Genomic DNA, 17,115 nt, shown 5'->3' with positions numbered 1-17,115 from the left:
TGTGCCTTGTACTTGAAGTTGCATCATTTCTTGTTCACCTCTTACAGTGTCCACAGCTCAGGACTAACTGCATCAGTGACTTCAGGCACTACTGATTGCCATTCCACATATTTTATTTTATTGAAGATGCCAAACAAAATGGCTCTACCTCAACAACCATAGTTTCAGTCTCAAAGTTGATTTTTTTTTTCTGTCTTTTCAGTGTCATTTCTAAAGACTGAATCAGCAGCAACAGCTATTTATATGCAAGGCAGGCTTATTAGGGGCTTATTACTGCCATATATGACCCTTTTGTTGTTCCTGCAAACACACAAAGATGGAGATGAATATGTCAAGCAGTTGAGACTGGTTTGCTCTCTGTTCATTTTGTTGTTCTGGGCTTTCTAACAAAGAGTAGCTGCTGGCAGATGTCAATATCTGCTTCCAGTCCTCATTCCCATAAACCCATGTGTTTTGTGGTTGTTTCCCTTGGACTGCATTCTCATTTGTTATAAGCCACACCACAGTTCACTTGGAGAAGCATTGAGACCTAGGCACGCTATTCATTTAAACAATCTGATATTGATTGTCAAAATCCTGAGAATGATCTTTCAATCTAAGCTTTTTTGTTTTGTTTTGTTTTGTTTTTCTCAGTTGATGTGGAGGTTGTTTGCACAGTGTTACTGTCGAACACTCAGTTGACCAAATTACATGTTTTGAATAAATGAGCCAACAATGGCGAGTGCTCCCTCCCTTAAGCCAACCATCAAGCATAAAGACAGATGTCTAGATGAATTTTGTATTTAAAACCCATGATGTATACACATGTAAGCTGCAAAACTGGTGTTGTACAGTAATGGAAATATCCTTAACTGAATCTGTATGAATTAAAATTGGTGTAGAATTGAATCAGAATCAGATTTAATCAGGAAATAAGAGCCAATACCCATCCCTATTAAGACATTCATTATGACACTTCTTAGTACACTTATATGGTGCTGAGGGCAAATGGCATCTGCCCAAACAAACCAAATGAAAGGAATAAATGCTTCAGAGTTTGAATACACTGCTCCAACCTTGCCTGCTGTGAGTCAAACCATGAGACTGTTGTATGAGAGACAGAAGGTTCCATAATGGACAACGGATGAACTCGGGGGGGAGGGCAGATGGGAAGACAGACTGATAAACACGTCAGACTTGACAGACCTGCAGTGGACAGCAGGAGGAAGATGACCGTCAGGACATTGAAGGACTGCCGGCTGGTGATAGTCATCTTCTCGTCCTCATATGGGAAGAAGGGAGGGAGCAGGAGGGAGGGAAGAGCTGCTCTGCTTTAGCTGGACGTGGGCATCCTCTGCTTGTCGACAGCTCCTCTCACATGGCTGCTGCTTTGTTGCAGTCCATCTGATGAGAACAAGATGAGCAAAGAAAGAAATGATTAAGACGTTTGATTTGGATAAATCAAAGTTTCACCCCATTGGTGGGGACTGTTTTTGTTTGGCATTGGCGAACGTCATGATGTCTCACAAAATCCATCTTTTGGCTTGCATAATTAGATGCCTCACGCATTAACTTTAATTAAAATTGGCACTCTGCAATGATCTGGGGACCTGCTTCCAGGCTTCTATGAGAAATGTGAGGAATGATGACAAATGTATGATCTTGATCGTATATCTCCATATGGGTTCCATATCATAGTGCATTATAAGAGCATTTATGAGGAATTACAATACATTCATAAAGCCTCCATGCTTATAACATATAATGCTTATCAATTCATAATATCACCACTTGATAAATACTGTGTTATAGACATAACCATGATGAATACAATTGTCTCATTAATGTTTATTGTTCTAATCTGTCAGAGTTTATTCCACTGAAATAAAAATAACCTGATAACCAAGAATGGTCATAAGGCCTTGTAATGGACTACAGATGTGGTGCCTGTAGAAAGCATTGCCCAATTTTAGTTTTTTGGCAAAATTTTCATTAATCATACAGAACTGGCTCCTGTAACATTGTGCAGAAAACCGTGGATGAAAACTGCTAGTAAATGATTCATCATGGAACTTCCTAACATGGAAATGTCCATCAAACCTGTTCAAACACTGGTGCAAAATAAGATTAATGGAATACCAGCAGATTTTGCTGAGCCATGATTATAATTTGTCATTACCACCAGCGGAAACTGAATATAAATAGCGTGAATGTAATTTTTTAGAATTGGATGTTAAAGGGAATTTGTTAAATGTGGAGTTAATGGCCATTTGATTAAGATTAATTTAGTTAAGATAAAAGTCACTGAAATTGAAGACAATGAGGAACTACTGCTGTTTGCATAGGTTTCATTTAAGTATGATTTCAAACACAGTATGGATAATGTAACTGCTCCTCATTACTATAAAATCCACACCTCTAACATTTATGACAGGGGTTTATTTTCAGTTACCCAGAAACTGCCTTTAGAGTTGGCTGCAAAACCATCAAAGGCTTGAGCTGGTTGTACACTATGTTCAGCTTCAACATACAGTACATATCCACTCTGTTAGATCATGTAGACTCACACAAGCTGCCTGGAAAATATTACCAAACTTGAGTTCTGAAATAGTGAATATATGTACGGTGGCTACATTTTTTTGGACTGAACTATCTTCCCCTCTTTCAAGGAACAAGATGGTTATGTTGACTTAGTAACTATAAAGGCAAGATTTTTAATTGCAATCAGTATTGGTAACAGGGACATTATGACTCATTGTTTCACTTCCCAAGTGTGCACAATGTAAAGTGCAAAATTATAACAAACCAACAAAGTTGCTTCCAAAATTGGCAGAGGCCTTGAGGTTAGAGAAGCTGGCTCATGACTGGGTTCAACTCCCAGTTGACGATTTGAACCACAGAGAGAAAGCAAACAACACACACTCTCCCTTCCCTCAACACATGGCTTCGAGGTGTTCCTGAAGGATGCATTGATCCTCAGGCATTAGTTACTTAGCAGGAGCCTGTGTTTGCTTCTGTAAATGAGTGTATCTGTATGACTGTGAAGCAGAGCGTTGCTGAAAACAAATTGTGCGTGCTTAATCAAGCTTGCAAAGATAAACAAAGGTTTTAGACAAGATTTGAAGTCTTTAGGAACGCATTCTGGTGTTATTTACAGTTGTTCTACCTGTTCAATCTCCTGTTTGTTCCCTGGCAGCATGAGCTGGTGGTAGCACCTGACCAAACAGATATACAATACATCACTGTGGACTATAACAGAAGAATATGTGCATGGAGCATAGCAGCCTGTTTCTGTTGGGGTATTTTAAAGCATTTTACATCAGGCAAGCTGTTCCTTCTTTGGCGAGCCAGGCAGCTGAAGTCCCCAGAGGCTTGTTAGAGTGGCGTCTCATTTTTTTTTTCTCCTCTCTCTTTTTACTTCTGGTGAAAGCTTCAGTGTACTGTCAGATGACAACATGTGCTGCGCGGCTAGGGATTCCCATCCTCTGAAATCCCCCCACAGAACACACTCCTCCTCCTTTATACTTCTCTGCTCCTCCTCTGGTCTTTAACAAGGGTTTTACATGCATACTTTTCTCTGGTCTCCCAGAGTAGCCTTCATTTTCACGTTGCCTCTGCCATATTTCCTGTTGTGCACATGCTATAAAAGGGCAAGGTTCGGTTCATCATGGTGATATGGTTGTTTGCAAAGAAGTGGATGTGAGGGGTTTGTGTAATGAGCTTAATGGATGTGAAGCAGAACATATAAATAAATGGACATGCACGCGCGCGCATGCGCGCGCACACACACACACACACACACGGACTAGAAATAGAAAACACTGCACAGTTGAACAGGCATGCAACACAGATGGGGAGTCTAGCTACTTATTGTTTATGTTTGAGATAAAACTAAAATATACAGTGAGAGTAAAGCACATTCTGAGAGGAACATATCTTAAATATTAACAGCCTGGTATGTTAACCAAAAGCACGCAGTGCTTAATGATTTGTCTACATGTTGCTCACTGTTCTGGCTGAGGAATAGAAGAAAATATTAGGCCACCAATTACTGCAGCAGCCACTGCAAACAGTCTACAGTAGATCACAACACAGCAGGAAACCCAAATCTGTCAGAGGTTTGATGAAGAAAAGTGCAGTTGAAGGTTTTGGGCTATTTGGAGATTACACAGAGCAGTATGTGAGGCCTATCTTATGAACATTCTCGTATTATTTTTGTTCAAACATTCACTTCAAAGTCTGTGATATGTATTATGCTTTCTAAAAAAATCATTTATTTATTTATTTAGGTCTACTACAGCTTTTATCTGCCAAGTTTTCAAGTTTGTAAAAGCACAAACTCATGCAGGATTACTATCCTGTCTACATCTTTGTGTTATTTTTAGATTAAACATTTAGGCCTATCATTTTTTGAGTCCCCATGTGACCAGCTACACCGATATAGTCTCTTATTCCAGCTTTCTTCCACTGTTCCACAGCGGATGATACGGTCGGCTATTTATGATCCCTCTGTGCCTGGTTATTAGGTTTGTGTTTTGCTTACAGCACACAAATACTGCCTCTGTTGCTAGGCTGGCCCTCAATCCATGTTAATGCACAACATCAATCACCCTGAAATACATGAGAGAGTGAGCATCAGGAGTGAAGTAGTTTGGAGTTGAGACTTCCACTTCACACCGGGGATAAGTATCCACTAGCAGCAGAGTGACTTCACCTCTTTCCTGGCTCTAATGATGGGCTTACACCCAAATACTGATCACTATTCCACTGTAATGAGCCCTGAGCCTGATTGATGCTCTCTATGACAACTATCAAAATAAATTGGGTTTCATTCCCTTTTGATGATGTTATAGAGCTTCACTCAGAAGCTGGAGTGCTCCATTAGGATATGAGCCCATGTTGGGAAATTTAGAGCTGTGATCTAATGGCTGTCATTGGCACGGAGGACTGGACTGTGCATCATGATTGTCAGTGAGTTAAGAGTGTCATTTTACTGCTGGTGGCTGGTGTGTGACTTTGTTTTATGAAGTGGAGCATGTGACAAACTGAGAGACTCTCTTGATCTCCCCCAGTTAAGATGTGGCGCTGCTATCACAAGACAGTGAGTGCAGATGTAAATTTGTTTTACTTTATTTAGCATCGACAAGCTGTAGGAGGGGGAAATTAACACGCTGACAGCGTGTGTGATGAGAACACCACACTAAATTTTGTTTACCTGGAATCTTTCATGACAGGTGTTTTTTTGGTTTGATTTTTGTCAGATGGCCATGACTTTTCAACAAAATATGGTCAACTGAGATCAAAGAACAAGTTAGCTTTTTCTTTCTTTTCTGTTCTTTCTCAGTTTCTGAATGTTTAATGGCAACATGAAATTGGATGAATCCCTCCCCTTGATTTCCTTTCCTCTTTTTTCTTTTCATTTAATCTAATGATTGAATGTTTTTATGATGATTTGTTTACTGTATGCTCTATCCTTACTTATGTCTGCCAGATGGGCCAAATGCAATTTTCCTCTTTGTGTGGACAATAAGGTAGTATTCTGTGCTATTCTGGAGTGCATGTTCTGGTGTATATGGATCTGTGTGTGTTACTGCATGTTAACTGAAGTTTGATTACACATGTAAACCAATACATTGTGTGTATATGGAGGGGCTGTGTGTTCTGTGTGCTCAAATGCCCAAGACAAATTTCTCCCAAGGGAGACAATAAAGGCTAATCTTATCTTATCTATTCTATTTACGATTTGAATGTTTGTTTAATATTCACTGTTTGAGAAAATATTTATTGACAATTCCAAGAACTATTTATTGATGTGTGGTTATAGACAAAAATATTTTCATTCCTTACAAGAAGCGTATCACATCTCATAACCATATCAGTCCTGAAATAAATGAGGGAGAGTGATAGAAGGAAACTAAAACGCTTTCAGAATTCATGGCTGATATTTAATTTGTCAAACCCAATCCAAACCTCAGGCAAAACATTTCAGACATCTTGGAGATGAGAAAAAGCAACAGCCATCATTACTCAAGGGGTAAAAATAACCAAGATATTGCATCAAAGGTGTTGTTGTCATGAGTAGGCATAAAATCACTGGTGTGAAAATCTCCCTAAGTACAAGTGAAGGGTACAAAGTAAAAAGGTAAATTAAATGGAAGTTGGGATAAAAGTTACACACTAGAAACAGCATTGCTAAAACACCAGCCTTTCAGTGTTTGATGTTGCATGGTGTTTTACACTGAGCTATGTTCAGCACTGGATTAGTGGATTCTGAAATCCAAGTCCTTATTCTATCTTTCATGGCAAAAAGTGAAAGTGTTCACTTTCGATTATTCGATATCATGGCTACACTGATATTTCTTTGGCTGTCAAGATGGCTCACAAGGCTAGCAAACTAGCAAGACAACACCCAGGCCACTCAAGAGCAAACTCAATACTAAATTACATGAGGCAAAAAGACATCTGCTGCACTGCTGTTTCATTTCTTGCCACACCTTTCACTGATTTCAAAGCATGTATTTTTAGCAGCTGTCAAACACAAATACCCCGCCGCCACATCACCTAGTGGGCATGGTCAGATGTGCAACCCCTGTTTCAACCCCTAGAGGACAGAGGACAATTTCTGCCTTACATTATTTAGTGTTGAGTTACCCAGTAACACAAAACAAGCATTCTGTAGCTGAACAGATTTGTTTTTGGCTAATCTCAGTTCAGCTACTATCTAAATAAGATAGCACAAATAAATTTGAGCATTTAAAGTTACAGTTTTACCTACCTACATTCTTGTGCAAATTGTGTCCAGATTAGATTTACAGTTGTCCTGTTTGTGATGCATTGCTTATGGAGAACATACACAATGTATACTCTGTAATAGGTACAATTTCTATTCAATTACAGTATTGCCAGTACTTGTAATGTGTGACTTGCACCTTGGTCATTATTAAAGACAGACTGTATGTCATTCATTCGGGTATGCATGACTGTCCATATTTAGTCCCGTTCCAATTTGTTTCTGTTCTATCTTTAGTTTCATTTTATTATGTTCTGCGTAACAGAGAATGAAAGGTCCTGGGATCTTTCAACTCCAAGCCGATGAGACAGTCTCAGAATGATAACTGTTTATTCATTGTTCTGTTGCTCTGTTCCTCTGTGCCATTGCTATCTCAGAGCTGGAGGACTCAACATAAATTTGAGTGATGAACAAAGGTTCCTCCCTGTTTTATGTGATCAGTCACCTGAATAAATTTTCCAGATCAAATATTCTAAATAAAGCACAGAAACAGTGACGTGCTTTGGCCTGGTGGCTTGATGTTGCCTGGGAGACATTTCCGCCACAAAAGAGCGTAACATCTTGTAATTAGTATCTACACTGTAGTGTACAGGAAATGAATGCAGCTGTTCCAAAAAAAAAAAAAAAAAAAAAGGAAAGAAAGAAAGCCATGGGAGAATGACACAGCGGGGTTGCCATAGAGCTTGTTGTGGTGAGTTTGGCCAGTAATGGGCTCTGCTGTTGTACAGTGCAGCCACTTTCCTACATGGGTAGCCCGTGTTTTTGACTCAGCAATGCGTTGTTAAGTTGACACAATCAGGAGATGGCAGAATTGCTGTAATCAAACTTAAATCTGCTGCTGGCATGTTGTTTTCCCACCTGCTGAGATCTGTCGCGCTGATGGAGGGCATTGCCCCTCCTCTTTCGCTCTGTCCCACATCCTTATTTTTCAAATGTGAATTGAAAAAGAGGGGATTTTTTTTGTCTAACTTTGCACCCAAATCTAACTAGAATAATAACTCCAAACAGCTTTTTCCATAGCTTGGATTAAACATAGGAGAACTGGCATCACAGCATCACATTGTTAATGACAATGTCAAAAGACTGTTTGCTGATACGTCTGCAGCAGGCAATATCAGCATCCATCTCAGTGGAAATAAAACTCTCCCAGCGATGGCTCCCAACAGATCTGAGCATTGCTCATTTCACCTCACTATACTGCTCCAGCTTCATTTTAAGTTGAATAAGCATCTGATACAGGAAGTACAGAGGTGGTGGAAATCCAATACGTGCACAAGTTCATTAAGATTTATCCACATGTGGAAGTGTTCAGAAGGGTAATTATAACATGTTAAACCACCCTGGAGATTTAAGCTTAGCTGACAGAAGGAGTCCTAGTCTAGTCCAAATAAGAATTTAACAGAAGGTTTCTTTTGGTGTCATTTTTGCTTTGCGATAAATATTTGCATGCAGGAAAGGAGAGCCAGCTAATGAGACAGCTACTGGAGACTAATAAGTTGAATTCATTATACAGTCAAGGTCTGAAAGTCAGTTGGGGGATGAAAATTCATAGAGCCCGATGTAACATAATATAATCTGTGCTCCTACAAAGCTCTGTTTTCCAGATGATACGAATGAACACAGCTTGCTTTGCTATAGCTACCTTTGTAGAAGAGATGGATACTTCAGGCTATACTTACAGATCAAACCCTTATCAGAAGGGTGGCAAAGTGAAGGAGATGAACAGAAGAACAGTGGTAAGATATACCCTGTGCTTAAATCAAGCTGGATGCCTTTGTTTCTGTTTTTGTTGTTGTTTTTGCTTTGAACTTCTCCGAAAACCATCTCTAGTATTCATGAATCTGCTCTTATCAAATGACTTGGAGGTCAGTGTGTCATTGCATTGAATGCTAAATGGCTCAGAGAAAGTTGTCATAGTTCTAAATCACATTTTGGGCCTGGGAAACCCTCTAAGGAAGGGCTCTGCGAGAGCTCTTAACAGTTTCAGTTGCATCAAGGTTTCAGCCTCCAACATAGATTGAAGCTGCATCTGTCAACTCATCAGTTCCTTGGCACTCAAATTCACTTTCCTCTGGTAGAAGAACTATGACTCATACAGAGTAACTGGACCTGTTTTGGCTCCAGGGGCTGGGAGAAATATCCCCTCTACAATTTGGGCTCTTTGATATAGAGAGACATGGCAGTATCTCCCAGACACAAGCCAGCATTGTTTGTTTGGATTTGCTTTGACGCTACACTCTGGGCTCAGTTCATTTCTGTTGGACATGTTCCACATCATCATCCCCCTGACCCTGGATCTAAAATAGCTGCTACCCATGGACTAAAAGCTTGGTAGGAATGTCAGAAATGAAAGGCAAAATTATACAAGGTGGCATAGTAATGCATGATGAAATTCAAAACCCAAGCACAGCAGTTTGACTATCTTTGTTGTCTCCCCTATGGGCCAGTGCATTAATATTCTCAGTTTACGGAGACCACCATGGTGGTGAGGCAACACTGCGCCAACAGTTGGCTCTCAGGACTTTACAAAACTACAGTGTTCGTTAAAATAACCCACTGCTTACCCACAGTATTGAATACTATTAAGTCAGCTATAAACGGGCCTGAAATAGTAAAAACTCTAACCTGAAGTTCAGTATATTGAGTTGGGCTTGATGTATGACCAAACATTGCCTTGCACAAAAAACAAGAAATCCCAGCATGGGTGTTCGGAGGGTATCTAAGTGAATACCAAATCCAAACCTAGCACACTCAACACAAAGAGGCATGTGCATTTCCCCTCAGATAACCTCCCGGAACCAGAATCTGTTTTAAGAAGGTCCAAGACCCAAACCCAATGCAACTTAAACCCCAAAATAGAAATCCACATGACAGACATCTATAGTTGGAGAAATCTACATCCTGGATAGCTCTCACTCACCTTGAGGTCACAGAGGTCATTGAGGATAAAGGTTCACAGACAACACTGTACAATACTGCCAAGAACAGCTCAGATAGTGAGAAGGTATAACGCTCCATGCCTCTTCAGATCCAAACGCTAATGGTGTTTTGGCAGATGGTTTATATGGCCTGTTAGAAAACCTTAAAAAGCAAGGAATTGTTTGCGGGCCGTTCCAGAGATCATTATTGAAAGTGTTGGGTGACTGGCCGTCATAGAGATTGCATCTCATTAACGAGGCTGTCCTGGGTTTGACCCTTAGAGACTGAGCTCACCTCAGTTTGCATAAGTCTGTGGAACTTTTATGAATAACAACTTCCTATTATGTCCTGAAATGCTCCCTGAATGCAAATAACTTCAATATTAAAGTCCAATATTAATGCTTTGTGTTAACTGCTCTTTAGTCTCTACTAAGTTTCCTTTGAATTGACATCTCTGAATGTAGCATGAATTTCTAATTACCATAATGAGCAACGGTGGAATTAGCTGCTGTTGTGGAGAGATAATATGTGAACTTGACTCAGTATCATGTCCGTTTTAAATATTAGTCGTTATTTTAATGAGTCATACCAGGAATTATAGGGAGGCATTATATACAGATACATTAGCTTTCAGTATGGCAAGCACATGCATATTTAGTTCTACAGGACTTTTACAATATAGATCAACACACACATGACAGTTGGGTCCACAGGTGCTTTCAGGTAGGTTTGTCATGTGTGCCATTTGCCCATCTGAAGGAACTGGTTCAGTGGTGGCTCACTTAAAGACAAAAGCCCACTCTCCCAGAGATGCTTTTGTTTTATCTGTACTGGTACTGGTACTGCCACTTTGTTCTCTTTTAATGACAAAGTCCACCACCAAAGATTGGGGGAAAAAAAAAAACAGAATGGATACAGTTTTGAGTAATGACAAATTCATTTTCTTCCCCTGCCTTCCCCGGCTCCAGAGAATTGCCTTACACTGATGCATGGAGTGTACAGTACTGGCTCAAAGGCCCAATTTAGATTTGTTGCTTGCCCCTCCCCTGTTTTAAGACCATCGCCACACTACTAGCTTTGTTATGGTTATTGGTATAATAGATCAAAGACTTCTTCAGTAGGAAATGTAGTGGTGGAGCTTTTGATAAAAGGAATGACATCTAGATCTAGCTTTTCTTTTCAAGTTTTTTTTTTTTTTTAAGCTGTAAAAAGTTTACATTTGTCTATAAATCCCTAGAGTAAAACAGGTCCACATTTTAAATGATTACCGGTTAAAAAGTTCCTAAAACCCTAACTCCATCCACAAGTCACAGTGTGATTAAACCCAGCGTTTACATCGTCAAATAAAGTTTAAATTATATATTTCATGCAACATGGGATTTCTCATTAAGATTCTTCTGAGGAGAAATTGTGCTCACTGCATGAAATGACATTGTATCATCAAGTCACGAAACTGATAGCAGGTTATCTGTCTCCGGTATTTACCAATCTTCCTGAAACCTAATTCCCTAAAAATCCAAATCACTTGAACAAAACATATATTTCTTATCCAAAAAGAAAGCAATTATGAGAATAAAGTGAGCACCTTAGACGCTAATCCCCAGCTTGCATGTCCAGCTGCTCTCCTAAATGCGTTTAAGCTGTAACTTGGGCATGCTCCTTTTATCTGGAGATAAGAGCAGCTCTCCATGCTGCTGGGCTGAGCCAAAGTGACAGAGGCTCTGTTGCACCTCCAGCTCTGTAATCAACAGCCTGCATCCAACATTAACGCTCAGCCCCTCTTCCACTCCCCATGCATCTCAGCTGTCACTCACACCCCTCTCCTTTACACCATCTGCGGAAGCCAGCCAACCGTATGGCTATATATGGATTTTGTGTAGAGCAGACAATTTCAATTAGTCTGATGTAGACTGGGCTTCCAAGAATAAGATTTATTTAGGGGCACAGTAATGTTGTACTGTTTTTATTCTGCGCTATTTGTGTTGCGCTTTGACTCTGAAGTGTCATTTATTTTAGAAATTAGAGCACTTGGTTGTATTAATCACATTATATGCGGTGCAATTAGGAATTTCCTTGCGGATCCCTAGGAGGTCCTCATGCAAGTATGTATTTCACTAATGGATCAGAGTACACGGGTTCAAATCTTCTGGTTACAGGGTATTCTTGTGAAGCAGCAGGTCATCTTTCCTGTGTCAATACTTTGTTGTGTTATGGAAACTGATACTTGTTTGCGAATGGAGCTGAATCCTAGACTATATGTATCTGTAGCAGTGAACAATTTGTCTCTCTGAAGCTAATAATGATCAACCTGTCAGTTTAGAAATGACATGACAAGGTTGTTGTTAAACCAAGTATTACAAGTCAATACCACTGGCATGTAACACTGATGTATAAGATGATGCTGTGCCACAGGTCAGTGGGTCAAAGGGTCACAAAATAATGAGTATTGACATTGGGTGGGGTTATGATTAAGTGATTCTACTGTCAGTATGCCTATATAGCTGATGGGATGAGGATCCCTTGACTTTAATTTTGTATTTTTTTTTTACCTCTCCATCTTCACAACGACTTGACAACTCTTTTTGCCTTTCAAAACAATGGTCCCACCTATAGGCGTTTGAAGATTGTTAAGGGAGAAGAAAAGACTGCTGAAAGTGTGACAGTATTGGAGTTTATTAGTTCAGTAAGGTTCCGAATAATGAGCAAAAGATACTACTGTGTATAACAGGTCCACTCATATAAATATTTGCTCAACTTGTAATTTCCATAAGTATTAATATTTTCCTCGAGTACATGATCATTTATCTGGAATTTAACGGCTTCATTTGGGTCAATAGCACTGAAGACTCAAAGGACTCTGAATCGATGTAATTTTTCTCTCCTTTTGTGTTGTCCGGAGAAAAACGCACGCGCGCACACACATGCACACACACACACTCACATCATCGAAGCAAAGTCTAGATTAATATTCAGGACAGCCGGTGGGTGAACGTGTGTCTGAATTTCAACAGCTTGTTATTTATTTGATTATTCCTTCTGCCTCTCATTTCAGTAGCTGCACAAAAGGAAGAAATGCCTTCCTGGTGCCAATAAAAACCCTTGCCACTTGGAAAAAAAAAAAAAGAAAAAAAAAACATATACACACACACACACACGCACCACCCATAAACGCTCAGCAGCAGCGCTCAAAGCCATGTACGCACACTGAGGAGGAGGGTGAAAATAAATGCAGCCCGACATATTGACATTTGGTAAGGATGAAAAACATTTAATGGGCTATTTTATCCACTGTAAACAACCAGAGAGGAAAAGTGCCGCCGCGTTTGTGTTTTGGTACTGTGGCTTTGAGAACAGAAGTACTACAATACGCAGAGGGGTCAGGATGCATAAAGTTTCCCCTCGGAGCCAGCTTCTGATATTACCCTTGACAGTGTAATGGGACAGAGTGCTAGCTGGCTTACTGCCTTGGGCGTCTAATGGTTATAGCGTTAAAATACATGGTGCCACACAGAGGGAGAAAGAGAGTGAGAGGCAGGGAGGGAGAGAGAGAGAGAGAGAGAGAGAGAGAGAGAGGATCCAGCTGATGAGTAGAAGGAGGTGTATGCAGAATTCTCTCTCCAGGCTGCTAGATTATCATCTGTTCAGTGTAATCTGATACGGAGGGGAAGCCGGCATCAAAGGCTCCAACTCAAGCTGCTTTGTCAGCCTCTCTCTCTCTCCTGCTCACACACACATACACACACACACACACACACACACACACACACACACACACACACACACACACACACACACACACACACACACACCCATTACACAGATGCATGCATGCACATACACACTTTACATTCCCACCCATGCATGCATGCTCACATTAGCACTGCCTTGCTTTTCAGTTTATCTCTAATATGCAGGCACACGCACACACTCATCTTCAGTGTGCATGTGGAGATGAACATTAATAACGCATGCACGCAGAAAACACACGCAACACACCCACACACAGAGCCAGGCTCCGGGCTGGGGAACTCCGTGTGAACCCCGCAGAGATAGATGTCACGATGGCAGGCTAGATAAGCCGAATGAATATGGAGTTTTCTGCACCGCAGGCTGGAAAACAAGACGATGCTGTGCGCAAGTCGTACTGAGTGACTGCATGCGGACTTTCTGTTTGTTTTGGGTTTGAGGATGTAATTATTTGGCTGCCATTTTTCAGCACTGCTGTTCCTTCAGACGCTGCTTTTGGTGCTATTAATCAGTTACAGTCTCAGCTGAAAAGAGAGATTCATTGCTCTCAAAAAAATCTGTGAAAAGCTTCATTTCTGTTTGGCTTTGTAAGACTGAGATAGAGTAGGTGGTTTGATTTCATAAATTAAGATTTATCTATCTGCTTCAGACTTCAGTGTGCAAGATGCAAAATGAAAATATAGTTATGGGGTTATTACAGAGTGAAAAATGATAGTGGTATTTACATTCCTGTATGTGAATGTGATATGATGATGATGTTGAGTAGGTTCTTTATACCAGAAGTTTTTAAGTTTTCCCCAGGATCAATACTATGGAGCGAGTGTTTCTCAGGACCAACACAGATTTTGTGGGCTGTTGTTATCCTATTTTTCTAGTAATCAATTTAGTAAACTGCTCATTTGGGAATGCGGAACAACATAGCTGGTCACTTAAAACAACATGACCGTCTCTGAAAAAACTGGGGACACATTTTAGTTTCCTCAGGAGTTGTAACTCTCTGAAGTCTCTGAAACACTGTTTCAGACAGACGGTCTCTGAGGAAATCCTCCAGTGCTCCAAAATAAACTTCCCTGATTGCAGTTCAATATGGTGGCTGGAATAGGTGTGCTACAGTCGAAGATGCATCATAGCTGAATAAAAATGTCTGTCAGGATATTTGAGTTTTGACTGTGGCAACCTTTGTAATCACTGGGTATCCTGGGTAATCAGATTATCACTGGGTCACACAAAAAATAACATCAAATCCAGGTGTAAATGTACTCAAGACAAATTTTAGATGCATTAACTCGATCAGGACATGTTGAGAAGTGCATTGGACCACATTAACTAAGTAGTGTAAATGCTGCATGTGACCAGTCTACAAAAAGAAAATAATCAGAAGTCCCTTGAATCCTTCTTTTTGTTTCATAAGTAAACTGAGCAAACTAGCAGGCTTCTCCTTCACTAACTCACCCGATGTTTTCTCATCCGATATTGTCCAAGATGATATCTGTACTATCTTCCTCGTTTTGAAAAATGAGAAAAAGGCAAATAAAAATACCAGTTTCCAAGCAATTCCCATGGCAATGTGTTTTGCACCAAGAGAAATCCAATCCAGTGTGAATGCATGAGACACAGTTGATCGCCAGGTGTAAATGTAATCCACTTAAAAGATAACTGGACTCCATTGGACACGATATGCATTTTATCACTAGGCGTAAAAGGGGCAATGTGAGAAAAGGAAACACATACCTGAGGTGATAACCACAGTTGTATTCATTTCAGATCCACTCCTCTGACTTTTCTGTTTGAGATTCAGGCGCCAAATTCTCCCTCTGCCAGGTATCATCTGGATCTGGCGCCGCCAGCTACTCTGCATTTTCAACACCAGTTTGATCATCTGCTCTGAATTTGAAATGCCGCTCACTCAAAATTTTCACCTTGAGAGTTTCTGCCAAGACACTGGTCACGATGCCTCTGCTTGCACCGCCTCCCCTGGTGTGAGTGTGTGCATGTGTCTGTACTGTAGGTGTTTCTGTACGTGCGATTCTGCCTTTGGGTGTGTGTGTGTGTGTGTGTGTGTGTGTGTGTGTGTGTGTGTGTGTGTGTGTGTGTGTGTGTGTATGTCTGCCTGGAGATGTGTCTTTGTGTCTGTATGTGTGTTCTTTCACATGTGCAGGCATGTGTGTGTGTGTGTGTGTGCAGCGAGCAAGCGGACGTTAACACCATCTGAATGTCAGTGACTCTTCCTAGTGAGGGAATGTCAACAAGCCACTTGGACTCACCATGACTGTCCCTATAAGGCACAATACTGTGGCTGTGTACATTTCTGTTTCTGACAAGGTGACACACTAAGATACAGTCCTCTAGTCCGTGAGTGGCTGACTGCAGTCCTGACCTTGGTTATTTTCAGCCAATCCTGTGGAGGTGACCGTGATTACGTGACAAAATGTATGTGCGCTCCACACACATCGCCTAGACTAAACACCAAACACCACCTGCACTAATCCACTGCTGAATGATGCATTTTCAAAGCAGATACTAGGCTTTGGGGGCTTTTGTATAAACACAATGTGCTGTACTTTACTCTACTGTACATGGACCTGCACTTCATTGTCTTTGAAATGAGTAGACAGGAAGGTGTTGGCTTGTGCAGTCTCTTTTCTTTTCAATACCAAAGCAGAAAAATGTGTTCCTCCTTGTGTTGCATTAAGTGTCAAAACACACACAGTTTACAGTAATTGCCCTGTGTGCCTCCGCCTGTGTTTACACTGAGAATACAATGCATGCCGTTCCAGCTGAGCTCCCCTGTCCCCTTGTTTAATATATTCTTAATCAAACTGCCCCCCCCCAACCACAGTGTAATTTATAAAAACTTCACTGCTCATCAAATCACTTAAACCTACATAAGAGGCCTGTGTTACCAGGGGCCACAGGTCAGCCGTAGCCTCTTGAGCTGCACTTAGCCATGCTGAAACATCAGAAGGCACTGGGGAAATAGTGAACAGTGAAAGTCTTTATTGGTCCCAAAGAGATTTTTTCTATCTCAAATAAAAGCGTAGTACATACAGATCTTGTTTAACAGATAAATGACATAACAGCACATCCATTCATAATATAAATTACACAATGGTTCATCCAGAAGTTACAAAAAGTACAAAGGGGCGATGGTGTTTCCTAAAATTCGGTTCTTCTCCCTTTCCCCAGGTAGTTAAAGCATGAAGCATTTCTTCCACTTTGCAGTCATTAAATGTGAAGGCTCACTAGTGTGTGTTCATGAGCTTCAGCAGTAATGGGCTTATTACCTCTAAAATACTCTAGAGGGACACTGTGTCACTCATGTGCACACATGTAAGTACATATGCAAGTGTGTGCATGCAGTCACATGCGCACACACACGCGCACACACACACGCATGGTCACTGTTTCTATGCTCATGCACATATAGCCACGGGCAATGCTCACAGCTGTGCAAGCTGAAAAAAGCTTGCAAGTGAAGCCTCTAATCCAGTTTTCGCTCAGACATATAGACAAGAGAGTGAACCCTAATGATTATTCAAAGAGGAGCAGGCTTTTATGTGAATGAACAAAGGGAATCTCCTCTCTCCTCTCCTCCTCTCCCTAAATCCTATCATGTGCCACCATGCATCTCCCACACGCCTGTTTCCAAGTTACCAATGGTGTTGGCTGCCAATCCGGCT

At 40.8% G+C, this 17,115-nt stretch overlaps 1 protein-coding gene across 3 annotated transcripts in view; it reads right to left on the bottom strand.

Moving 5' to 3' along the window:
• The window catches only part of shisal1b (shisa like 1b), a 90,184-nt gene that overhangs the window by 17,487 nt on the left and 55,582 nt on the right, over window positions 1-17,115 (bottom strand). For all 3 annotated transcript variants that reach the window (XM_030052859.1, XM_030052857.1, XM_030052858.1), the window contains one exon: window positions 1,186-1,383. In XM_030052859.1, coding sequence (XP_029908719.1) covers window positions 1,186-1,252 — 67 coding nt within the window. In that variant the 5' untranslated portion in view covers window positions 1,253-1,383. The remainder of the gene's footprint in view (window positions 1-1,185; window positions 1,384-17,115) is intronic.

Source organism: Myripristis murdjan, chromosome 6, assembly GCF_902150065.1.
Source record: "Myripristis murdjan chromosome 6, fMyrMur1.1, whole genome shotgun sequence".
NCBI classification, from domain to species: domain Eukaryota; kingdom Metazoa; phylum Chordata; class Actinopteri; order Holocentriformes; family Holocentridae; genus Myripristis; species Myripristis murdjan.
This window is presented reverse-complemented; position numbering and strand designations above follow the sequence as displayed.